Below are 27,054 nucleotides of genomic sequence, written 5' to 3'. Positions count from 1 at the left end.
CTGCTTTTCTTGCCTTTTGAGGAATGACCACTCGGTTTCCTAGCCGGATAAGTCCCCCATCTGTTGTGAGAGCCTGATGATGACGCCAAAATGGCTGCAACGTGTTTCCGTTTACTTTCTTTGGCCAGCCGTGTTGAATGTATTGACGTACATCTTCTAAGGTGGTATCCTTCCTAGAGTGTTCCTCTAGCTGATGTCTTGATACGGGACTGCAATCCAAAATCTCAGTCGCAGAAACTTGCGCAGTGCTCGATACGTCTGCTTCCTCCAATGACCTTGTTGGCAGCCGGCTTGGGGCACCTGCATTTCCATTTTGTTGTCTCGGCTTGTACTGAATCTTGTACCTTGTGGGAGCCTATTCCCACTCTCGGGGGCAAAGCCCGTCCATTCGATCCCTGTGGAAGGCGAGACACAAATGCAAACACAAGATATACTAAGCAACAGCTATTTTAATGACTTACATCTTACAGTCTCTTTTCTTCTCCGCTTCCGCGTCCACACTCTCAAGGTCCGTTACCGTGTGCTTCCACGTCCACACTGCGTCCTAAACCCTTCGTCGTCCTCCTTTTTACCCACACTGTCTTTAACCTCCTCGTCGTCCTCCAACCTCCCAACTTCTTCGTCCTCTTTTCCCCCACAACCTATGGGCTCCTAAAATCCTCTGGATGCGTGCAGCTGCTGCAGCCGGAACTTCTCTTTTCACTAGGCGATCATGGTCAGTTTTTAAAATAAACGATCGTCCTAGTAAGTAGTCTCGCAGCTTTGTGACTGCGAACACCAGAGCCAAAGCTTCTCGTTCCAGTTGAGAGTAGTTTCTCTCGGCAATGTTGAGGGTTCTTGAACGAAAAGCCACTGGTCGTTCCACTCCATCTATGAGGTGTGAGAGCATAGCTCCTAAACCCTCTGAGGACGCATCACATTCCAAAATAAGTTCTTTGTCGGGGTCATAGTGAACTAGACGACTACGCCTTTGAGAATTTTTCGCTGACACAGCACAAGAAAACAACAACGACCTCCGACTACCGTCAACCTGGACACCAAATCACGGCCGAGAACCCGCACTAGACCTGTACATTAAACAAGTAAGCAACGACATTCTTCGCGGAATTTCCCAAAGCTCGCGTGGTCAAAACCTCACTAAAACACAGCGTGACATCATCAAAGCGCTAGCTGACAAAGATGACATCATTATCAAGCCCGCAGATAAAGGGGGAGTATCGTCATCTGGCCCACAGATAAATATATTTCTGAGGCTCACAGGCAACTCAGCAATACGCAACACTACCTCAAACTGGACCATGATCCAACAGAGGAGTACACTGAGCTTATAACCCATACCATACAGGATCTTCACCAGAGAAAGCTCATCACACATGATGACCTCAGATATCTCACCCCATCAAACACTGGCGCAGGTAGTTTCTATTTACTGCCCAAAATCCACAAGGTAGTAGTAAGTAGTATATGATCAGCTCAAGTATCGGAAACTCACACAGAGGCCTGGACGCCATTAATTAGCAATTAGAGTTAATTGGGACCCCACAGTAATTAGGATCATTCAGTGAGTCATTACACTAATTGGGGAGCATCTAAGACGTGTCCAGACCACAGTGTGAGTTGCCGGCTACTTGAGCTGATAAAAAATAAAAAATGGGTAGAAAATAAAATAAAAAGACAGAAATAGAGTGGAGAGAAGGAGTTTAGTCGAAGACCAACGACGACATCTTGAAGAAAGCGGTCCGGAACCGCCGCTGACCATCGCTGGCCGACGAAGCACAGAGGCAGGTTGGAAAGCATCTTCAGCTGCGACCACCAGTTCTGGACATTCTGTGACGTCAGCTGTGACATCATCATGGCATGTCTGGGCATGTTAGGACAGCTCTGGACATGCAAAGAGAAAAACACTCATAATACAGAGGCTGGGAAATGCAAGAGTAAATATGCTAACCATAAATAGCTATCAACAAAAAGAATCAGGCACAGAAGCAAAGCAGCCCACCACAACAGCAGTCACAGGGAGCGCAGACCAATGCGACTGCTCCATCCGACAGCCAGGCACAGAACTGAATGGTAGTGCTTTTTTCTCCTCTATAAAGTCACGCATCAGCAGCACTCCTAGCGGTTACTTTCTAAACTAATTTCATGACAAAATTATTAAGAATCACGACAGCGCTACTCTCGTTCCCAAGGCAGAAGAAGATAGAAAATGGCGGGGATGCCTGGACAACAGCAACCAGCACCCGGCATGCACGGGCATGAAAATCGCAAAAGAGGGGGACAAAGTTGGCGAAAGAATTAGTTACACAAAACTCAGCCCACCACAACAGGAGTCACAAGGAGCACAGAACGATACGACCTTTCTATCCGACAGCCAGGCACAGAACTGAATCGTAATGCTTTTTACTCCTCAATAAAGACATGCATCTGTCCCTCTTGCAGTTACTTTTGAACTAATTTAATCGCAAAATTATTAAGAATTGTTCTAGCACTATTCCCATTCAGGGCAGCACTAGCGTCATCGTCAAGACAAGAATGACCAACAAGAATCTTTCTTGTCAAAAAAGAAAAATACAGAGCATCAACAAAGGAAAGCATGCAGGTCGGGGCATGTCAGGACAAATCGCACGAGCGCTGGGCTACAGAGTGACAAAAGACACTCACCATCATCGGACACTTACACTGCATTCCCTCATTGTAAATCCCCTCGACACAAAATCCACCATTCACCAGTGACGAACCACACACCCATACCACATCAGAGGCAAACGAAACCCTACTGAAGCTACGCTCTTCCACTAACGGCCGACGCAGTTGCTAGGAACAGAATTAGCGCGTACACATCCGCCAGTGTCCAAGAGAGAAATGAATCCTTGCGCCCTCTGCAGGCTTTGCTCATTGGTCATGACGTCATCCTATTGTCTCAGGGCTACACTGTTTTTTTCCACTAATGCTCAACTGGACAAGGTCCACCTGAAACAGTAGAGCCGCAGCATGACGTCATCACCCATGCATGCATGCACCTGCGTGGCTCAAGGACGCGTACGTGCTAGACAGGGGACCTCTTATTTATTGAATCACTATCCCAAGATTATTTCCTTTATTCTGCTATAACGGTTGCATAGAAAACCTACTGCAGAAGAGCACCATGCATGAAAACTGATCATAGCAAGCATTCTTATCCCAATTACTTAGTAAATGCGACTCACAAAAGAACAAAATATCCTAACACCATTAACGTGGACTAGGTACACAAAAGATCAACACAGCGCATGGTTAACAAGGAGCGTAGAGCCATGTGTCTGTTCCATCTAAGAGTCAGGCAGAGAACTAAATAATGATGCTTTCTTCCCCCTGAATAAAGTCACACGTCTATCCCTTTTGCGGTTGATTTACGAACTACTTTAATCGAAAAATTATTAAGAATCGTGGCAGTGCTACTCACGTCCAGATCAAGGGTGTGGAAACACTATCGTCATCGGCAAGACAAGAATGATCAACAAGAATCTTTCTTGTCAAAAAAGAAAAAATACAGAGCATAAACAAAGGAAAGCATGTGTGGGAAACTATCCCAGCTAGAGATAAAAGAGACACGTCCGGCCAGCGAGCCCAAAAACGAAGGAATGATTTGTTCTGCACTGCCTCGCGCTGAGGCGCGACGCGTGGGCGGCGCCAGCTGACCGGCTTCGTCGTCGGCAGTCACCACAGCTGCCCCCCCTCTCAGTGTGCTGACGGTACGGGAAGGTTAGCGTTGATCAGATGAGGGGGCGCTAGGGGTACGCAGTCATTCCAGGTGACGTGTTTCACATGTACTGGCGTAGGAGGTGCTGGAAAGGCTTGTCCGGAGAGGGAGGAAACGGGAGGAGCGTTGTCAATGAAGGCAGGCTTGAGCCTGTCGATGGAGACAGATTGCGGCTGGCCGTGGACATCGTGACAAAAGTCTTGGGGGAACGGCGCAGAACCTTGTAACGCCCGGAATACGGAGGCTCGAGTGCGCGACGAAGGCGATCCGTCCGGAGGAAAACGTGGGACGTTGTGCACAATTCCAACGGGACGAAGGGAGGTGATGATGCTACCGCTCGGGTCGGAGTAAACTGAAGCGTAGCAAAAGCTTGTCTGAGGCGGGCGAGGTAAGCAGGCTGGTCCGTGCAGGGGACGGATGAAGGTACAAAGATGTCGGCGGGCAGGCGGAGTGGGGTTCCATATACCAGCTCCGCTGACGAACAGCCAAGATCTACTTTAGCTGCCGCGCGGATGCCCAATAGGATGGACGGGAAGTGATCCGACCAGCTCACACGGTCACCGTGTGCCATAATGGCTTGCTTGAGGTGACGATGGAAACGCTCCACCAGGCCGTTGCACGCCGGGTGGTAGGCGGAAGTGCGAATGCGCTCGGTCCCGAGGAGGGGCAGGAAAGCTACGAAGAGGTGGCTCTCAAACCGTGGTCCCCTGTCTGTGACGACTTCCTCTGGGACGCCGAAGCGCGAAATCCAGGTGGACAGGAACGTGTGCGCAATGGTTTCAGCAGTCGAGTCCTTCATGGGAGAGGCTTCGGAAAGCTGGACCGTTGAGATAGCCGGAACTGCCACCTCCATGATCTTATCCGCATGTTCCGCAAGTTGGGAGGTGTGGAGGAAATGTAGAGGAGGTGGTGTCCCTCTACACATGCAGGCCTGGGCACGTCAGGAGCCCTGTCACGAGTAGAAAAATTGCACGACTGCTAGACAACAAAGGAAAGCAACCACAGAAAAACACTTAAACAAAGTGGCAAACACACACACACACTCCACTTATTCATAAAGTCCTCACTGTACATCGGTTCACGGAAGCACACACCATTTACCAGTGATGATTCGTACCCCGTCAGAGGTAAACTGAATCCCACCGAGGCTACGCTTTTCCACTAACTGCCAATACAATTGCTAGGAACAGAATTAACGCGTCCACACCTGCCAATGTCCAAGAGAGAAGTGAATCCTTGCGCCCCTTGCGGCCTTGCTCATTGGTCGTGACGTCAGCCTATTGTCTCAGGGCTGCACTGTTTTTTTTCCACTAATGCTCAACTGGACAAGGACCACCTGAAACAATAGAGCTGCAGCATGACCCAAGCATGCAGCTACGTGGCTCAAGGACGCGTGCGCTGTAGACAGTGGACCTGTTACTTATTGAATCACTTTCCCAAGATTATTTCCTTTATTCTACTGTAACGATTGCATAGGAAATAGAAAATGTGAGAGGTGATTGTTGGAATTAAGCATTTGATTCCAAAAGTCTTACTAAATGAGACTCGCAAAAGAACAAAATATCGTAACACCACCAATGGCTACATACAATGAGCTAATCGAGACATGTCCATCCCATCCGAGAGCCAGGCAGATAACTGAATAATGACGCTTTGTTCCTCCTGAATAAAGCCACACACCTGATGTTCCCCTTGCGGCTACTCTCTGAACTAAACGAATAGCAAAATTATTAGGAACAGCTCTACTCCCGCTCAAGGCAGCACTATCGACAAGACGAGAATGCTCACCACAAGAGAATGTTCCTAGTCAAAAAGCAAAAAAACTACATGTAGAAGGAAAGCATGACAGCAGGGCATGTCAGCGCATGTTTGTCAGACAACAAGGAGGAAAAAAGCGAAGAGAAACACTTGAACAAAGCAGAAAACCAACATCAAACTATTTCTAAGCACACAGATTCCTCTTATTCGAAGAACAGTGCTCATCGTAAATCCCTCCAGGACAATGCACACCATCCTCCATTTTTTTTATTGGTACACCTTTTTCCAGTAATGGTCAATGGATTGCTACAAACACCTGAAACACTGCGCGACGTCATCACATCCTGTCTGAAGAAGGCAGCGGCAAAGACAAAGGCTCCTATTACTTATTGAATCGCAAGATTACTTCCTTTGTCCGACTCTTAATGATATTCATTCTTACATAGCGCACGCTAATAAACTGAGAAAAAGACACCCATTTCTTCCACCAGATAATTCTTGCCATAATGCCACATACACAGCCACATTACCCTGGCGTAAAGAAAGCACAGGACAAGGATACACAAATTCCCTTAAGTGAGCAGGGAAAGGGCTTATGACCTGAGGAATAATAGCAGAGCCACCGCACATCGCTACGCGGCTAACACAAAACGACAACAAGATACTAGCGGTGGGTAAAATTGCAACACTGCTAAACAAGTTCAGACATGCCACGATGACGTCACAAATCAAGAAAAAAAGCATGCACACACAGACATCAGCTCATGAATGCACAAGGAGACGTGCTTTATAGGAATTTCTATTCCGTGCTCAGATACCAGCATTTCTGCACAAATACCTATAAATGCAAACAGCTTACTCCATCAACATATCGAGCAAAGTGAATACTGACACTCAACGACATATAACAAAAAACAAACAAATTCTATTATCATGAACTCTCCTTTGCCAAGCGGCTTTCTTCTGCTCTACCTGGATGCTGACTGTTTCCCCCTCATTTACATTCTGAGTAAAAGCAGTGAAAGGAGAAAAGCACACCGAAAAATTACACGCATTTGTGCTCCAATAGCTGTAACTGCAAGAAACCGTAGCGCACTCTAGTAAACTGAGAAAAAGACACCCATTTCTGCCACCAGATAATTCTTTCATAATGCCACATACACAGCCGCATTGCCCTTGCGTAAAGAAGGCACAGGACAGGGATACACAAATTTCCTTAAGTGAGCAGGGAAAAGGCTTAAGTCGAACCGCTCAGGAATAATCGGAGAATCACAACGAAACTCAACGGCTAGCACAACATGACACCAACAAGATACTAGCCGCGGGTAAAACTGCAACACTGCCCAACAAGTTCAGAAATGCCATGATGACGTCAGAAATCAGGAAAAAAAGCACACACACATACATACTGCACGCACTTGTGCTCCAATAGCTGTAAGTATAGCGCACGCTAATCAACTGAGAAAAAGACACTCATTTCTGCTATCAGAAAATTATTGCATAATGCGATACACACAGCTGCATTGTCCCTGCGTGTCCATATCGAGCACCCAACAAAATCAAACAAACAACCTCACTTCCACTGATAGAACACTATTCAGCTTTTACCAGGAGGCTTTCTTCTGCGTAAAAGTAGAGAAAATAAGTAAAGAGCAGCGAAAAATTACACGCACTTTTGCTCGCATAGCTGTAAGAGAAAAAAAAAAATAAAATAACGAGGCACACGCTAATAAACTGTCACAAAGACACCCATTTCTGCTATCAGATAATTGTTGCATAATGCTAAATACTGAATTGCATTGTCCCTGCGTGAAAAAAGCACAGAAAAAGGACACACAATTTATCTTAAGCGAGCAGGGAAAGTCACTTCTACTCGGACAGCTTATTACCATAAAGTCTGAATTTTTGCAAGGAAAACAAAGCCTGAACAGCGCTACCAACGTCATAGACACCAACCAAACAACAACAGGACCGGCGTCGGGCACTCATAAAATACCCTGCCCAAAACAAAGACTTCACCAGGTTCGCGAGGCAATTCCATTAAAAACGCTCGTCCTATCCTACAGATAGCAATGCAAACGCGACTACCCTTATTTTTTAAACCACTATTTCACGCAGTAGTACATAAATGTATCACTCGTGTCACACGAAAAGGCAAACACATAGCACTTACTTGTGAAGTGGGGTCCCTGGTTCAGAAAAGCGCGCGCGCGCACACACACAGACAAGCACTCACATTTTCACACTCACAAACACAAAGTCAATTTTCACAGCCACATAAATCCATATTATTCCTCAGGTCAATAATTATCCTACCATCGTCAAAAGAAGGCACACACATGTATGCGAACGCAAAACAATAGGTTCACGCCTTGGGCTGGCCTTACACACACCCGAAGCCTTTTTGAATACACTCTGCTGTCGCTGGAATAAAAGAGTTATCGCGAGGGTACTACAACATCAGCTCTGTTGCTGTTTAAGTGGTAAAACAGTGCGCTTACTCGGGGTAACGGATCGCGCGCGTCCAAACCGCGAGAACGGGCCCGCGTTGCGCTCGCACGGGAAATCGCGCGCGTCACATGTCCAAACCGAGAGAACGGGCCAGCGTGCGGCTCGCGTGGGGAGCGGTTCAGGCACATTGTTTTATCACTTAAACAGCAACAGAGCTGACATTGTAGTACCCTCGCGATAAATCCCAGCGGCAGCAGAATGTATTCAAATAGGCTTCGGGTGTGTAAGGCCAGCCCAAGGCGTGTTGATGGGAGCGCACTGGTCTGTTGGGTACCCAAACTTGCAGCCAGCGATGCTGGAATGATTATTTTATTTTATTTTATTTTGAGTCGTTATCGGCTCACCTATTTAGTGAAGGCCTATGAACACATGTTAAGTGGTTTGGTTTCAAAATGATGAGAGCTACAGTGCGTAGCGAATGCTGTTCACATTTACCCGTTCTACTCGTATTCTTGCAAAATATATGGGTGCAAGGAAATAAAAGGAAAACGAAGTGAATTCACTCCTGTACAATGATCGCTGGATTCCGTGTTACCTCATCTACCGTGCCAACTCATATACTGGTGGATGAAATGGCACATTGGATGAAACAACTCGGTGGATGAGATGGCACGGCATGGATGTTCCAGCTCTGTGGATGTCTTAACCCGATGGATGACCCAGCTCGGTGGATGAGAGGGCACGGTGGATAACAATACTATCACGACCCACTTTAGCTCCCTAACTAACCCAGTAAGCGACCGCTCCCAAGGCGGGGAGTATGTCAAGTATGATGGACGCACATCTCCCCACTTTCCCCGGTTCGATAAGCTGACATGTGAAATGTATTATTATATCTTTTTGTCAATTGACAATATGTTTCGACTACATCAGTGTCTTGTCTGTGAAAGGGACTTGATTGGCAGATGTATCGTGTGGGACGGTGTAGGACAAAGCATTACAGGCATAACCGCCGCGCTTATTTAGAACGCATTCTAGCTCTCAAGAACAAAGGGCTGTGGCACGAACGACGAGATTTGCCTTAGTACTCAAATGTGCATGTGTTGTGAGTTAGTGTCGCCCGTGCCTGTTCAACACTAGACTGAATTCGTCCAAGAGGTTTTTTTTACAATTGTGTCAGGGAGCTTTATTTACCAGAGCGGAAATATGTGACAAATTTTCTGAACTGTAGAACAAACTCAACACTGGAATTGTGATGTTTGCGATAGAAATGTTTCAACATGTGGCCGCAGATTGAACAAAAAAGCTGCTCTGCAGCAGTGGGGTCAGGTAGATTTAAACGGAAGACAGCAAAAATTGTATTGTAGCTGAATTGGGTAAATTTAAATTGGGTTAAAGGTAAAATTGTCAGCAGGGTTTGGATAGCTGAGGATAATAGGGTGCACAGTGTTGAACCAGACATTTATGGGGGCGTAGATCGATGACCCTGCTCCACCTGAAGGACCACCAACATCACTTCGACTGCTTCCGTTCGTTGGCACTGCATCCTCAGGACGTCACCACCAGCCCGCAGATTTATATGCAGTGATTATATTTATATTATCGGCGATCCTCGGCCGTGCATATCCAAGAACGAAATATACAAAACATGCAAATCCGCAATCTGGCCATCAACTATTGGAAATATAGCAGTGAAATACAAAGGAAGTGGCACACCACCCCAAGCAGAAACATACACACAAATTCGGCTTATCTTGTTGACAACAAAAATATTTTATTGCTCAGTGCAATGTGAAAATCATGAGCTGCCACATGTGTGCACGGATACGCAAAAACAGCAAACCAATTCAGGAAGACGGCAGTGCTCCGATCATTTGAATCCTATCAACATGATTTGTGACGTCCTGAAAATTGACAGCGTAGTACATATAATGGGCTCTGAACAGCTCCATTTCACGTCCGAGCTCAAAGTTCCGTAGTACCACCTGCTGGTCGGAAGGTCTTGCAACAGTCATGGGGTCGCGTTGAAGAGCCTGAAGTCGCAATCCCGAGCAGTGCTGCTGTTTCCTCAAGAATTCTATGAGCACCCCGAGCTGCGGATGCCTGTTGGAGAGCTGGTCCCGCAGTCCATTATGCCATCATTCAACGACATTTGCCGTTCGAGGACCAACTTAACCGAACTGACTCCACAATCTATTAATGCTCTCATTATCAATCCAGAAGTTCTGGAAGTATGCAGAGAAGCATTTGAGTTGAGCGTCAGCCAACGGCCTTCCGGACCTGGGAGGTGCCCTGATCAAGTCACTAACGTAGTGCAACCTGAATTCATCTGGCACGAACAAAGGATGCCCTACGCGTGAGAACCACAACTTCACATCTGAATTTGCTTGAGACAGTGTTCGGAGTCCAAGGCTGTCTCTCTTTTCATTCAGTGCCTTAGCAAAATGGAATGCACAACCACGAACTGTGATAGGTTGTCGGACAGGGTCCACACTGAACACAGCAATAGCTGCCTGAATTGCAGCAAGCTCAAAGTCAAACAGTCAGGTTGCAGCATGCTGTAGCGTCCCGAGATGTCCACAAAGTGCGGTCGCGGTGTTCTTTATGATTTGGAAAAGTACCTCATATGCCTGCTGGTGGCGCCGTTTCATTAGGCAATACACCACTGGGTGGGACTCTCCGTTGACCATCACATGCAGAGTGTAGAGCTGTCCAGGATTGGTAAACTCCGGTGGGGAATACGCAAAGTTGCCATCGCCTAGGACGCAGTGTGCAGCTAGCATAACCCGCAGATCTTCATCAGTGAAAAATACCAGCATTTCTTTTCCTGGTGTGTAATCTTCGTGCCTGAGGAAGTTTTGGTTCGTGATGGATTTCTGCAGCTCATTTGGGATACTTCCAATTGTCACATTTCTCAGGGTATGAATGTTCCGACTATAGGACAGAGCAGGACATTTTATGTCCACTCGCACGTCATCGTCGTATCCGTCGAAGTGACTGTCTACAGCCGAAAGAGCAGTGTTATAAGCATCACGGGGTCTCTTGTTTGTTCTCGGGATTTCAGTCCGTACTTCACAGATATACCGTTTCGAGAGTACTTCAGCAACTGACTGCTTCCAGGATGTTGGATCGCACGAGTGGGCAGTGGTTGGATTATCCGGGTCGGTAGCTAAGATGACATTTCGCAGTGTCAGATGAGCTACAGCCGACCGCTCACCGTCTTTCCGAAGCTTTGCACTCAGCACAAAGCAGGAGGTACAGCGATAATACTGTACAGAAGGGTCCCTCGGGTTTGATGACTTGTAGGAAAATTCCAGCACGCACCCTGGCCATCGGCGACGGTCGTATTGCAGTACGGGCTTTCCGGACCTCTGCACGGATGGCACAAAGCTTGGCTGGTTCAGATCCATAGCCACGAAACGGCTGACGTGTGGACCAACAGAACACTAACAGCAGAGTGGACTGCAGATGCCGCTCAACCTTTCCAAGAGGTCATTGTGTGCGTCACCAAGGTCGTGCCATTGTTCTGGGATCGGTACACCGGTTGACCCATTTCATTTTCCGGAATCTCTCCAGGCAATACTTCTAGGAGAAACCCCTTCTGTTGTTTCCTTGAGGGGCCGATGTCCCAGGCGAAAGACTGTGGCGCGTCGTCGTTTAATTTCAATATGGTGCCCTGCGTTATGCTATTTGCAAGACGAAGTGCTATTTTGTTAGAAAAAAACTGCTTACATAAAAAGAACTGCACATTGTATGCAGGCAATAAATCGACTTGTTTTATTGAAATACCCCCCCTTTTTTTTTTCTTAACATAGGAATTCGACTTTTCCGATTTATCCGACAAACTCCTCCCGGTGTTTTTTTCAGAACAGATGGACTGGCCCGGTAACCTCCGATATCCTCCCTCTGAAATGTGGCAACGAAGGGTTTTCCCGCATCTCTTTCGTCCTTGTTTCCGAGGTCCACACATTTATTTTCCAACTTCATACCCGAACAGCGACAAATATTCATCAAAAGGCGTTGCTAATGGCCTCCCAGCCATAAAATATATGCGGCGCATTAATGTTGCGTGGGCTTAATAATTTTCTGCCTTGTTCCACAGTCATATCTCTGCACTGAATCACCCTACGTCATAGTCACGACTTACTTGTTGTTGTTCTATGCACTGACTTTACTTGAAATCTCCAGGATGATCAAGGGCTGTGTTCAATATCAATAAAGTCCTGAGCCCTATGTTATTTTTAATGCAATGACGATTTCATATCCACTCTCACAATCTCACTCCAAGCGCCAGCCCCCGGCATTTCAAATTTCTTATGGACTAAAATAATAATAAAGACAGCAGAGTAAATAAACGTGATCAGTGAATGACCAAGCCCGATGGATGACATGGCACGATGGATGACCTTGCACGGTGGATGAGGCGGCACGTTGGATGACCTGGCATGTGTGTTCTAATCAGCTCAGAATGAATCAGGCAGCTCGATGGACAAAACGACACGATGGATGACATGACATGGTGGATGAGGTGGCACGAAATTGGATGAGGCGGCACGGTGGATCAGATGGCACGTTGGATGAGGGGCCACAAGCGCCGTTTTCTTCGTGGATGCATAGCGAACATGCATTCCTTTCTTTTTTTGGTTCGCGCCGGCCGAGTGATATCCTATCACTTCCGGAACAAGAACCTATTGTTTTGCGTTGGCATACATGTGTGTGCCTTCTTTTGACGATGGTAGGATAATTATTGACCTGAGGAATAATATGGATTTATATGGCTGTGAAAATTGACTTTGTGTTTGTGAGTGTGAAAACGTGAGTGTGTGTCTGTGTGTGTGCGCGCGCGCTTTTCTGAACCAGGGACCCCACGTGACAAGTAAGTGCTATGTGTTTGCCTTTTCGTGTGACACGAGTGATACATTTATGTACTATTGCGTGAAATAGTGGTTTAAAAAATAAGGGTAGTCGCGTTTGCATTGCTATCTGTAGGATAGGACGAGCGTTTTTAATGGAATTGCCTCGCGAACCTGGTGAAGTCTTTGTTTTGGGCAGGGTATTTTATGAGTGCCCGACGCCGGTCCTGTTGTTGTTTGGTTGGTGTCTATGACGTTGGTAGCGCTGTTCAGGCTTTGTTTTCCTTGCAAAAATTCGGACTTTATGGTAATAAGCTGTCCGAGTAGAAGTGACTTTCCCTGCTCGCTTAAGATAAATTGTGTGTCCTTTTTCTGTGCTTTTTTCACGCAGGGACAATGCAATTCAGTATTTAGCATTATGCAACAATTATCTGATAGCAGAAATGGGTGTCTTTGTGACAGTTTATTAGCGTGTGCCTCGTTATTTTATTTTTTTTCTCTTACAGCTATGCGAGCAAAAGTGCGTGTAATTTTTCGCTGCTCTTTACTTATTTTCTCTACTTTTACGCAGAAGAAAGCCTCCTGGTAAAAGCTGAATAGTGTTCTATCAGTGGAAGTGAGGTTGTTTGTTTGATTTTGTTGGGTGCTCGATATGCTGACGAAGTAAGCCTCGCTTAATCTTGCAGTTATGGGTTTTTGAGCAGAAATGCTGGTATCTGAGCACGGAGTAGAAATTCCTATAGTTCTCTGCTCCCTAAGAAAATTTTTACGTCGTTTTCCGAGCAAACCGCGTTTAGTTTACACGAAATAGAAAAATGAACTTGTGTATGCTCTATGATGATCCGCCGCAGGCTTAGGCCTTTTCCCCGATCACCTGTGTTTTCGCATTCGATGTCCAGACTTATTCAGTAGTGTCTTTCTTGCTGCAATTTTTACCCTTCGCTAATATTTTGTTGTTGTCGTTTTGTGTTAGCCGATGAGCTTCGTAGCGATGTGCGGTAACGCCCAGTAGAAGCGATTTTCCCTGTTCGTTTTGTGTAGACGCTTGGCCTGCGCTTTCTTTACGCAGGGACAACGCAGCTGTATGTATCGCATTATGCAATAATTTTCTGATAGCAGAAATGAGTGTCTTTTTCTCGTTCATTAGCGTGCGCTATGGCTACAGCTATTGGAGCACAAGTGCGTGCAGTGTGTGTGTGTGTGTGTGTGCTTTTTTCCTGATTTGTGACGTCATCATGGCATGTATGGACTTGTTGAGCAGTGTTGCAGTTTAACCGCCGCTAGTATCTTGTTGGTGTCATGTTGTGCTAGCTGTTGGGTTTCGTAGCGATAAGTGGTGATTCTCCGATTATTCCTCAGCGGTTCGACTTAAGCCTTTTCCCTGCTCACTTAAGGAAATTTGTATATCCATGTCCTGTGCCTTCTTTACGCAAGGGCAATGCGGCTGTGAATGTGGCATTATGCAAGAATTATCTGGTGGCAGAAATGGATGTCTTTTTCTCAGTTTACTAGTGTGCGCTACGGTTTCTTGCAGTTACAGCTATTGGAGCACAAATGCGTGTAATTTTTCGCGGTTCTTTTTTTCACTGACTTTACTCAGAATGTAGATGAGGGGGAAACAGTCTGCATCCAGGTAGAGCAGAAGAAGGCCGCTTGGCAAAGGAGAGTTCATGAGAATAGAATTTGTTTGTTTTTTGTTATATGTCGTTGAGTGTCAGTATTCACTTTGCTCGATGTGTTGATGGAGTAAGCTGTTTGCATTTATAGGTATTTGTGCAGAAATGCTGGCATCTGAGCACGGAATAGAAATTCCTATAAAGCACGTCTCCTTGTGCATTCTTGAGTTGATGTCTGTACGTGCGTGCTTTTTTTTCTTGATTTGTGACGTCATCGTGGCATGTCTGAACTTGTTTAGCAGTGTTGCAATTTTACCCACCGCTAGTATCTTGTTGTCGTTTTGTGTTAGCCGCGTAGCGATGTGCGGTGACTCTGCTATTATTCCTCAGGTCTTAAGCCCTTTCCCTGCTCACTTAAGGGAATTTGTGTATCCTTGTCCTGTGCTTTCTTTACGCCAGGGTAATGTGGCTGTGTATGTGGCATTATGGCAAGAATTATCTGGTGGAAGAAATGGGTGTCTTTTTCTCAGTTTATTAGCGTGCGCTTTGTAAGAATGAATATCATTAAAAGGACTCTGACCAGAAGTTCGACAAATGTTTCGTTTGCATCTTTTACGAAGGTATAATATGCCTCCAAGCCACACGCGAAATATTTTGGCTGTGCGCGGTGACAAAGTTTGCCAAACGGGGAGCTGAATACCGGCTTCGCTTTTCCTCATCAACTCGCGCAATCGGGGTCAAAATCAAGCCTCTTTGTAGTGGACATCCGCCAATTTTCGTGTGCGTGACAAAAGCACGAGGTCCACGTTTCATTGGGCGCCTGGACCGGAAGTTCTGTTGTTAGTGAGTTTGTGAGAGCGCCGGCATCCGTCCGGAAGGCGATCTTCAATATGGACGTCGAAGGAAGAAATGCGGAGACTTCGAACCCGGAACTTCTTTCTCACCTTTCTGCGATCGAGAAGAAAATTCTGCATGCTGAACAGCTCGGTAGGCTTTCGAAACGTCGCCGATGCCACGAATGCGAGACGAAGTTAGAGCTCTACGACAATCGGTCAAAGATGAAGCAAACAGCATGAGTCGCCTGTCTTCGACAGACAGGTAAGCGATGAGCTTTTAACGCACACTATGATCGAACATGTAAACGTTCTATGAAATTTCGTGTTCTGATATTTAATGCGCACTTGCTGTTCATGGTGCCGGTGTGGCTGGTGTGTCATAATGCCGAAGGAGATCGAATGCTTGTGCTTCAAGGAGCTCGAAAACACTGCCGAATGACTCCAGTATGGGTGCTACAACCCACGAAGATTTCTAACTTCTATGCTTCAATATGACTGTCCTGTCGAACATGTGTCCTTGTCGAATAATGTTAAAATTTGAGCGCCCAAAACTGGTTTGGTCCTGCATTAAAGTCGTTAAAAACTCCAGTACAGGGCGCAGCACATAAAAAGACTATACAGTACACAACTCTGAACTGGAGAAAACCAATATAGGCAATTTTGTAATTGTCAGTGTGCTGTGTCCTGAGTCACGTTTTTATGTATTGCCCTGTGCATAAGGTTTTAGCGTACGTTTTTAGCGATATTGAGTGTTCTTGATTGCCGACTCAGTGAAAAGTAAAACAATGTTGGGTTCTAAAAGAACACAGCATGTGTAGTAATGTACAGGGTGTGGGCAGGTAAACCGCAGTTGCTCTCAGGTACATGTAGAAATGACACTACACATACACACTGTACTGTAACCGGTTACCTATTTGCCTAAACTATATTTTATGTACATCTGTGTAGACGATGCAGATACACTGCGTATCGCCAGTTTGCAAGGTGAGTATGGCACAAGCTTGGGAAAAACAAGAGCATGGTCATCCCAGCCTGTGCAATGAAGAGGGTCTGGCAAGCCTTTCCCACAGAAAATGCCACAGGCTTCAAGTACCAAGATCCTAACTGGAGCTACCTCTTCGCACAGCTGGTCTATCGCATTTAAAATAATTAAGTATCTGTATTTAGGATGATTTATAGCTCTCAGGGTGATGCATGGTAGTAGTATAGACATAGACTGTATAATTTTGGAGCGGCATAAGAACCGAGCGGCATAAGAACCGAGCGGCACAAGAACCGAGCGCTATAACGGCCTCTTTTTTCTAATCCAAGATGGCCGATTCTAAGCCAACACAATCCAGTTCTAAGCCAACACAAGCCAAATCCAAAGCCATCTGATTGGCCGCCATTAGCTCCGCCCACTTCACACGTTGATTGGCCCATGCTAAGCCTACTGATCTTTGATTGGTTGACCGTAGCTCCTTCATGCTAATTAATTGGCTCCGCCCCCACTTCACACGCTGATTGGCTCATGCTAAGCCTTGACTGAGCATTGATTGGTTTACCGTAGCTCCACCCCTTCATGCTAATTACTTGGCTCCGCGCCCCCGTTGATTGGCCACCGCTACTGATCGCGCGTTGATTGGTTCACCATAGCTCCGCCCCCGCCCGTTTATGTTCATTACTTGACTCCACCCCGCCCCCCGGCTTCACGCTGATTGGCCGGCGCGACCGCTGATTGGTCCAGGCGCGGCGGCAGCGACCCCGCTGCGGCCCTATCTCAGATGTCCAAACTTACCCATCTGATTGGTCCATTCTAAGCCGGTCGGCGCACTCTCCCAGCCCCCCCCCATCTGATTGGCCGCCGCCACTGCCTTCACCGGCACCCACCAGACGGCCCGTTGCGGCCCTATCTCAGATGTTCAAACTTATACCGATTGGCCCGCCACCAGACGGTGCGCGGCGGCGGCGGCTTCAGATGGTTCTAACCCAATGTCTCTATCTCATACATCCAAACTTACCTCGTGCCACCAGACGGCAGCGGCCCCGCTGCGGCTTTATCTCAGATGTTCAAACTTACCCGTGCCCCGGGCTAGCGGGTGGCATAGCCTTCACCGGCGCCCGCCAGATGGCAGCGACTCCACTACGGCTTTATCTAAGATGTTCAAACTTACCTTGTGGTGTGCACCCACTTCATGCTGATTGGTCTGATTCAGACGTCTAAGCCTACTGATCACCCTTCCAATGTAAGCCTGCCGATTGGCCCGTTCTAAGCCCACTGACACCGGACTTTACTGGCTCCGCCCACTTCACGCTGATTGGCCCATTCTAAGCCTACCGATGGCTGGCCCTGATTGGTCCATGCTAAGCTTACTGAACGGTGATTGGCTTACCTGTCGCTCCTAAGCAGCTTCAGATAAGACACACACGACAATTGTTGATTTCAACCTTTATTTGGTACAACAGCCTCTTGGTTCAGCTGTGGGTATAGGTTCAGCTGCATCAGAGAGACCATTGGTCTACGTGAACATCTCTCACGCTCACTCAGCTCCCTCGGTAGATTCCAACTGTTATTGGTTCATCTGACTGCACGTGGCCGCTCACCCAGCTCCTTATTGGTTCTAATTGGTCACAGCTCCCTCATAGGCTCCAACTCCGATGGGTCCATCTAACAGCAAGTGGTCACTGCTATTGATCCATTGAACCGCAAGCCACTCACACACGGTCACTCACACTCATCTCTAGACGAGATAAATTTAACTGTGGAACTTTTACCATAAGATAACTTTAGCGTGGGGTTGGTAGGCTCCAACGGCTATTGGCCCGTGCCTCCACCCATTGGTTCACAACGCGCATGCTCTGACGGCGCCGAAGAAGGTTCCCTACACATTTAATAGAAATTATGCTATTGGCCCAGCCGCGTCATAGGGCACGGCTGTGGCTGGCCCTGATGCTACTTACTTCGTGGCGCAACTCTTTAATGGCTCCACCCACTTCGCATTGATTGGTCCATTTTAAGCCTACTGATTTCTAAGCCAGTCCACGCTAAGCCTACTGATCACTCTACCAGCGCTCTGATTGGCCGCTACCAATTGGCCCTCGTTCTAAGTCCACTGACACCAGATGGCGCAACTCTTCACCAGCTCTGCCTACTTCATGCTGATTGGTCCATTCTAAGCCTACTGACTTCTAAGCTGAACTTCTAAGCTGAACCACGCTAAGCCTACTGATTGTCCCTTCACACCAAAGCCTACCGGTGTCTGGCCCTGATTGGTCCACGTTAAGCCTACTGAACAGTGATTGGCTAGCCTGTCGCTCCTAAACCACAATGCAGCAGCTTCAGACAAGACACACGACAATTGTTGATTGCAAACTTTATTTGGTACAACAGCCTGTGGGTTGGTTCAGCTGCGTCAGAGCGATCCCGGTCATCTCTTGCGCTCATTGGTCACTCAGCTCCCTCGATAGACACCATATGGCTCATCTAACTGCAAGTGCTCATTGGCCCATCTGACTACAAGCCTCGCATTGGTCACTTATGTCTAGAGCTCCCTAACAGGCTCCAACTGCCCATGCCTCCATCCGCGGCTGCTCACTGGTTCACAATGAAACTTTTTCACATGCTCTGCCCTACACTGACAAGAGATGGCACCACTTGTCTTTGCAAAGATGGACAGCTGCCATTGCATTGGTGACTCATTTCTATCCAAGTGGTTCTAGAGAGCCAGCGTTCTGAACAGCTTACATGCCACCGCCTGTTCACATAGACGCAGTTGAAAAAGAAAAAAAAAACATTTTCAGGGTACACATCTCAAAACACGCTCCACACAAGTAAAGTTGGCTTCCCCCGGTTGCATGCCTGCGTTAGGTGAAGCCCGTCCCATCTGGCTGCTCACTGGTTCACAATGAAACTTTTTCACATGCTCTGCCCTACACAGACAAGAGATGGCGTCGCTTGTCTGCAGCTGCCATTGCATTGGTGACTCATTTCTATCCAACTGGTTCTAGAGAGCTAGCGTTCTTAACAGCTTACATGCCGCCGCCTCCCGCTATTCACATGGCCACAGTTGGAAATGGGAAAAATTTTGTTTTTCAGGGTACACATCTCAAAACACACTCTACACGAGTAAAGTTGGCTTCCCCCGGTTGCATGCATGCGTTAGGTCAAGCCCACCCCCTGAGAACAAGCTTAGTGTCGTTTAGGATGTGTGTGCTTTGCAGTTCAATCTAAAAATTGTTTCAATCAAGCAGAATGGCTAATGATGCAAGGGGGCGCGTTCATTCTTGAGAACGAATTTTGTGACAGAACATAAACAAAACAAAACATTTCAATGTGCAAAAAACTCGTCGTGATGCTAATCAGGGAAGCCAGCACGCGTTCGAAATAAGCAAGAAGAAGCACATGATCGAGAAAACAACGATAGTTGATGCTGTGCAGAGAAGCTGGTTTGAGGGAAAAACAGCTTGTATGATCAACAAACCCCATAGAGCTTAGGCCTGTTTTTATTTTAGACAGCGCGCATTCAACACGCGAAACTGAAACGCGTGGACAGCTCACGCGATTTTAGCCTGCCCATATCGGCGTATATTGCAATTTTTCACCTGAGAGGCATGCACACACCGTTATCGCGTAGCTATGAATACACACACACACACAATACAATTTTGAATGCGTAATCTGCGCGACGCACGAGCTCAACATGCGCCCGACACGCCAAACTATCGCGCGCCTTCCAGGTTTACAAATCTACATCACGTCGCAAACGTAGCCGGCGTGTATTTCACGCGACACACCTCCGCGTTCGCACGAGCACTACTGAAGAAATATAAATATAGGATGATCGCACTCAATCTTAAAAGGCAGACTCAACCCAAGCTGAGTATGAAGAAACACAATTGCTCTCCCAGAACATTACGTGCAAACATAGCCAGCGCACGCAGAGCACAACTGGAAGCACCATTAGAAATATTAGGATAGTCGCATTATGAACAGGTTCATCTCGGAAAAAAATGTGCTCACCTTCGCTGACGGCATGCAGCAATATCTGAAACATGCGGGCAGCTCACGCGACTTTAGCCTGCCCATGTCCGCGTATATTGCGGTTTTAGACTTCAACATAAGAAATTAACTAAATCAAGCACAGTGATGCTATGTCGTGACTGACGCTTATTAAACAATGCTATGCAGTGAAGCTTCGCACGCACTCAATGTTAAAAACGGACACTCAACCCAAAACTGAGTATGAAGAAACACAATTTCAGATTGCTCTCTCCCAGAACACCCCGTGCACCTCCGCGTTCCTTCTCTATACTGGAAGCAGCAATATTAAGATCGTCGCACTATGAACAAGTTCATCTCATCAAAAGAAAGGGCTTACCTCATCACACCGGTATTACGCACGTAGACTCTTGTCGCGCGACGCGCTACAGCAGGGTAGGGAAACACGGCCGCGTGGACAGCTCACACGATTTTAGCCCGCCCGCGCACACAGGCTCAACATGCGCCGACACACCAAAATGCCGCGCGCACCTTCCTGGTTCACCACTTACCGTGCCAGCCGCACGGAAAACTTGATAGCCGAAACACAGGCGCATAATATAACCCTCCGGTTGGGACCATCTCTTTTATATCAGTGCTCGCTCGTTTCCGCAAGGTTGCAAGCCCGAGAAATTGGGTCACCTTGAAGATGAGCCATCTGTTTTATATCAAAACGCACTTCATGGCCAAACTCTGCGGCGGACCCTAGCGGAAAAAAATGTTGCGTCAAGGTGATGTAACGAGAAACTGGGTCACCTCGTAAATCATGTTTTCCGAGGCCGCACGTATTAAAACCAGTGATCACATCACGCTATGAGAAGGAAAAAAAATATCCCTATGAGTCCACCTGCTCATTGCCGAAACAAGCACCGAGAACAAAGGGTTCGCTTATGCAGTTTCCAGGAGGTTCCAAATGTCCCTCGCAGCTAACGGGCGCGCATCACGGGCACGATTGTGTAAACAAAATCGCACCACCCTCCAAGGGCGCATTTGAGTTCCGTCCGTCGGTCGACTCTGGGTTAAGCGCACAACGAGGAAGATGAGGAAAGTTTTCAGTTCATTCGGCAGTATTTCCTGTTTTTAGGAGGGAAAATTCTGTGTTGTGTGATGGAGACGCTATATAGATAGGTGATAAGGAGAAGGATTATATAGCACGTACTCATCGACTAAGCGAGTATAGTTTGTGGAGAGCGCCACGCTATTTTAAAGTAATTTTATATCATATCCCAAACGTTCTGCGCGATCAAACGGAAAGAAGAAAACCGTTTCACGCATCACGGTGCGTGCGCGTGCTCAAACAAGTTCTGGCTATTAGTAAAAGAAGTAGTTTTGGGTTCCCAGGCGGGTGTTTCCAGCGCATCAGGCAACAACGTAAACTGTTCTGCGCGATCAAACAAGTCCCGCTCCAACGCGCGTACCATATCATAACTTGTTTCAGCGTGCTCAAACAAGTTCTGGCTTTTGTGGTCGTATGATGGTGCAGATTTGTAAGAAACACTGAAGAGAGTCAAGGATGATCCTCCGACATGAGAAAAGTGATGAGCAGCGACTTGACAACCGCGAAACTGCGAAGCCTCAGTGTGTCGTGTGAGATGGATCAGTTCGTATGCAAACGCATGCTGGCAGATTTACAATGCCTACACAACTTTTTAAATGGACACGGAGAAGAGAGTGATTTTAGTGACATTTTGAGAGCTATTCCCGTGCGGAGTACTCATAAAATAAGACAGTTTGTGAGATACAAGTTGCAACTGCTGGAGCGATATAGAAACGGAGAACCCATCGACGAGACAATCATAAATGCCGGGTTTTCCATCCCCGTGGTGCGCGACTACTGGAAAAAGAACCACACGAGCTTGGACATTACCGTCATCGAGGGAAATGAACGTGTTGTCTCCACGTTAGAAAACATCCTCGCTAAAGTGTTGTGAATACAGTGTTTAGCAGTACCGCGGGGTCTCTATGAAGCTTTCATCGGGAAACGATTCACCACCATCGACAGGGTAGACGATGCCATGGACGAGATCCTACGAGTATACCACGAAATTGAGCTAGAAAAAGGAGATGCGAACCTATTCATGATATCACGCGAAGTCCTAAAGAGATACGGCTACAGAGACATCGCGGGCATAGATATTCTTCAAGCTCTTCATCTGCTGCACGTCTTAGTTTACCTCCGGAATGAATGCTGTCGTATCATGTACGAACCGGATGGCTGTCCCCTAAAGATCGAGTGAAACAGAAGAAGAAAAGGCGTCTTTGACGAGCAACCGATTGGAGTGCGGTACAAAATAAATAAATATTTTGTCAACACAGTTGTCCGTTTGTATGACTGGATAGGAAAAGCACGATATTTCTTGCATTTTTCTAAAGATATAGATTAAAAAGTTGTGCATATACTCACACATACTATACAAGATATATGATTGTGGATTAATTGCTAAAATTTATCGATCCACATTCAGGAGAAGTGGTGACTACCACGCATCAGTAAGAGTTTAATCACAATTTGAACAAGTGTTGCGATTTATGATCAGTGTTGTAGAATGTGTAATTTCACAATACGCAAGCTTTAATTCGCTCACTTTGACGAGCACTCTTTCACGATGACAGAGAATTTAATCCAATGGATTGATATTTTCTATATACACTATAACATAATGCGAATTCTTTATGTCGTGGATATTAAAAGTTACGAATATTTTCCGAATGAAATTTACTTAAAACTCGAAGAAAGGGTCACCCGCGTCGACGAACCCGTTTCCGCAAAAAGCAACACGCACGCGTGCGGTACCGCGTTAACGCGTCGGGCGCAGAATCGCGTTCGGTTTCGGGTACGGCATTGGGGAAACGCGGCCCGGCGTGTTGCCGAAACGTCTTCGTCGACGCGGGTGACCCTTTCTTCGAGTTTTAAGTAAATTTCATTCGGAAAATATTCGTAACTTTTAATATCCACGACATAAAGAATTCGCATTATGTTATAGTGTATATAGAAAATATCAATCCATTGGATTAAATTCTCTGTCATCGTGAAAGAGTGCTCGTCAAAGTGAGCGAATTAAAGCTTGCGTATTGTGAAATTACACATTCTACAACACTGATCATAAATCGCAACACTTGTTCAAATTGTGATTAAACTCTTACTGATGCGTGGTAGTCACCACTTCTCCTGAATGTGGATCGATAAATTTTAGCAATTAATCCACAATCATATATCTTGTATAGTATGTGTGAGTATATGCACAACTTTTTAATCTATATCTTTAGAAAAATGCAAGAAATATCGTGCTTTTCCTATCCAGTCATACAAACGGACAACTGTGTTGACAAAATATTTATTTATTTTGTACCGCACTCCAATCGGTTGCTCGTCAAAGACGCCTTTTCTTCTTCTGTTTCACTCGATCTTTAGGGGACAGCCATCCGGTTCGTACATGATACGACAGCATTCATTCCGGAGGTAAACTAAGACGTGCAGCAGATGAAGAGCTTGAAGAATATCTATGCCCGCGATGTCTCTGTAGCCGTATCTCTTTAGGACTTCGCGTGATATCATGAATAGGTTCGCATCTCCTTTTTCTAGCTCAATTTCGTGGTATACTCGTAGGATCTCGTCCATGGCATCGTCTACCCTGTCGATGGTGGTGAATCGTTTCCCGATGAAAGCTTCATAGAGACCCCGCGGTACTGCTAAGCACTGTATTCACAACACTTTAGCGAGGATGTTTTCTAACGTGGAGACAACACGTTCATTTCCCTCGATGACGGTAATGTCCAAGCTCGTGTGGTTCTTTTTCCAGTAGTCGCGCACCACGGGGATGGAAAACCCGGCATTTATGATTGTCTCGTCGATGGGTTCTCCGTTTCTATATCGCTCCAGCAGTTGCAACTTGTATCTCACAAACTGTCTTATTTTATGAGTACTCCGCACGGGAATAGCTCTCAAAATGTCACTAAAATCACTCTCTTCTCCGTGTCCATTTAAAAAGTTGTGTAGGCATTGTAAATCTGCCAGCATGCGTTTGCATACGAACTGATCCATCTCACACGACACACTGAGGCTTCGCAGTTTCGCGGTTGTCAAGTCGCTGCTCATCACTTTTCTCATGTCGGAGGATCATCCTTGACTCTCTTCAGTGTTTCTTACAAATCTGCACCATCATACGACCACAAAAGCCAGAACTTGTTTGAGCACGCTGAAACAAGTTATGATATGGTACGCGCGTTGGAGCGGGACTTGTTTGATCGCGCAGAACAGTTTACGTTGTTGCCTGATGCGCTGGAAACACCCGCCTGGGAACCCAAAACTACTTCTTTTACTAATAGCCAGAACTTGTTTGAGCACGCGCACGCACCGTGATGCGTGAAACGGTTTTCTTCTTTCCGTTTGATCGCGCAGAACGTTTGGGATATGATATAAAATTACTTTAAAATAGCGTGGCGCTCTCCACAAACTATACTCGCTTAGTCGATGAGTACGTGCTATATAATCCTTCTCCTTATCACCTATCTATATAGCGTCTCCATCACACAACACAGAATTTTCCCTCCTAAAAACAGGAAATACTGCCGAATGAACTGAAAACTTTCCTCATCTTCCTCGTTGTGCGCTTAACCCAGAGTCGACCGACGGACGGAACTCAAATGCGCCCTTGGAGGGTGGTGCGATTTTGTTTACACAATCGTGCCCGTGATGCGCGCCCGTTAGCTGCGAGGGACATTTGGAACCTCCTGGAAACTGCATAAGCGAACCCTTTGTTCTCGGTGCTTGTTTCGGCAATGAGCAGGTGGACTCATAGGGATATTTTTTTTCCTTCTCATAGCGTGATGTGATCACTGGTTTTAATACGTGCGGCCTCGGAAAACATGATTTACGAGGTGACCCAGTTTCTCGTTACATCACCTTGACGCAACATTTTTTTCCGCTAGGGTCCGCCGCAGAGTTTGGCCATGAAGTGCGTTTTGATATAAAACAGATGGCTCATCTTCAAGGTGACCCAATTTCTCGGGCTTGCAACCTTGCGGAAACGAGCGAGCACTGATATAAAAGAGATGGTCCCAACCGGAGGGTTATATTATGCGCCTGTGTTTCGGCTATCAAGTTTTCCGTGCGGCTGGCACGGTAAGTGGTGAACCAGGAAGGTGCGCGCGGCATTTTGGTGTGTCGGCGCATGTTGAGCCTGTGTGCGCGGGCGGGCTAAAATCGTGTGAGCTGTCCACGCGGCCGTGTTTCCCTACCCTGCTGTAGCGCGTCGCGCGACAAGAGTCTACGTGCGTAATACCGGTGTGATGAGGTAAGCCCTTTCTTTTGATGAGATGAACTTGTTCATAGTGCGACGATCTTAATATTGCTGCTTCCAGTATAGAGAAGGAACGCGGAGGTGCACGGGGTGTTCTGGGAGAGAGCAATCTGAAATTGTGTTTCTTCATACTCAGTTTTGGGTTGAGTGTCCGTTTTTAACATTGAGTGCGTGCGAAGCTTCACTGCATAGCATTGTTTAATAAGCGTCAGTCACGACATAGCATCACTGTGCTTGATTTAGTTAATTTCTTATGTTGAAGTCTAAAACCGCAATATACGCGGACATGGGCAGGCTAAAGTCGCGTGAGCTGCCCGCATGTTTCAGATATTGCTGCATGCCGTCAGCGAAGGTGAGCACATTTTTTTCCGAGATGAACCTGTTCATAATGCGACTATCCTAATATTTCTAATGGTGCTTCCAGTTGTGCTCTGCGTGCGCTGGCTATGTTTGCACGTAATGTTCTGGGAGAGCAATTGTGTTTCTTCATACTCAGCTTGGGTTGAGTCTGCCTTTTAAGATTGAGTGCGATCATCCTATATTTATATTTCTTCAGTAGTGCTAGTGCGAACGCGGAGGTGTGTCGCGTGAAATACACGCCGTCTACGTTTGCGACGTGATGTAGATTTGTAAACCTGGTAGGCGCGCGATAGTTTGGCGTGTCGGGCGCATGTTGAGCTCGTGCGTCGCGCAGATTACGCATTCAAAATTGTATTGTGTGTGTGTGTGTATTCATAGCTACGTGATAACGGTGTGTGCATGCCTCTCAGGTGAAAAATTGCAATATACGCCGATATGGGCAGGCTAAAATCGCGTGAGCTGTCCACGCGTTTCAGTTTCGCGTGTTGAATGCGCGCTGTCTAAAATAAAAACAGGCCTAAGCTCTATGGGGTTTGTTGATCATACAAGCTGTTTTTCCCTCAAACCAGCTTCTCTGCACAGCATCAACTATCGTTGTTTTCTCGATCATGTGCTTCTTCTTGCTTATTTCGAACGCGTGCTGGCTTCCCTGATTAGCATCACGACGAGTTTTTTGCACATTGAAATGTTTTGTTTTGTTTATGTTCTGTCACAAAATTCGTTCTCAAGAATGAACGCGCTCCATTGCATCATTTGCCATTCTGCTTGATTGAAACAATTTTTAGATTGAACTGCAAAGCACACACATCCTAAACGACACTAAGCTTGTTCTCAGGGGGTGGGCTTGACCTAACGCATGCATGCAACCGGGGGAAGCCAACTTTACTCGTGTAGAGTGTGTTTTGAGATGTGTACCCTGAAAAACAAAATTTTTCCCATTTCCAACTGTGGCCATGTGAATAGCGGGAGGCGGCGGCATGTAAGCTGTTAAGAACGCTAGCTCTCTAGAACCAGTTGGATAGAAATGAGTCACCAATGCAATGGCAGCTGCAGACAAGCGACGCCATCTCTTGTCTGTGTAGGGCAGAGCATGTGAAAAAGTTTCATTGTGAACCAGTGAGCAG

General features: G+C 46.6%; 1 protein-coding gene across 1 annotated transcript; it reads right to left on the bottom strand.

Moving 5' to 3' along the window:
• Positions 1-3,800: 3,800 nt before the first annotated feature.
• LOC135373765 (uncharacterized) lies at positions 3,801-4,592 on the bottom strand. Its single transcript, XM_064606854.1, has one exon. It carries the CDS (start codon positions 4,590-4,592, stop codon positions 3,801-3,803), a length of 792 nt encoding a protein of 263 aa, XP_064462924.1.
• Positions 4,593-27,054: the final 22,462 nt, after the last annotated feature.

Source organism: Ornithodoros turicata, unplaced genomic scaffold (genome assembly GCF_037126465.1).
Source record: "Ornithodoros turicata isolate Travis unplaced genomic scaffold, ASM3712646v1 Chromosome31, whole genome shotgun sequence".
Classification (NCBI taxonomy): Eukaryota; Metazoa; Arthropoda; class Arachnida; order Ixodida; family Argasidae; genus Ornithodoros; species Ornithodoros turicata.
This window is presented reverse-complemented; position numbering and strand designations above follow the sequence as displayed.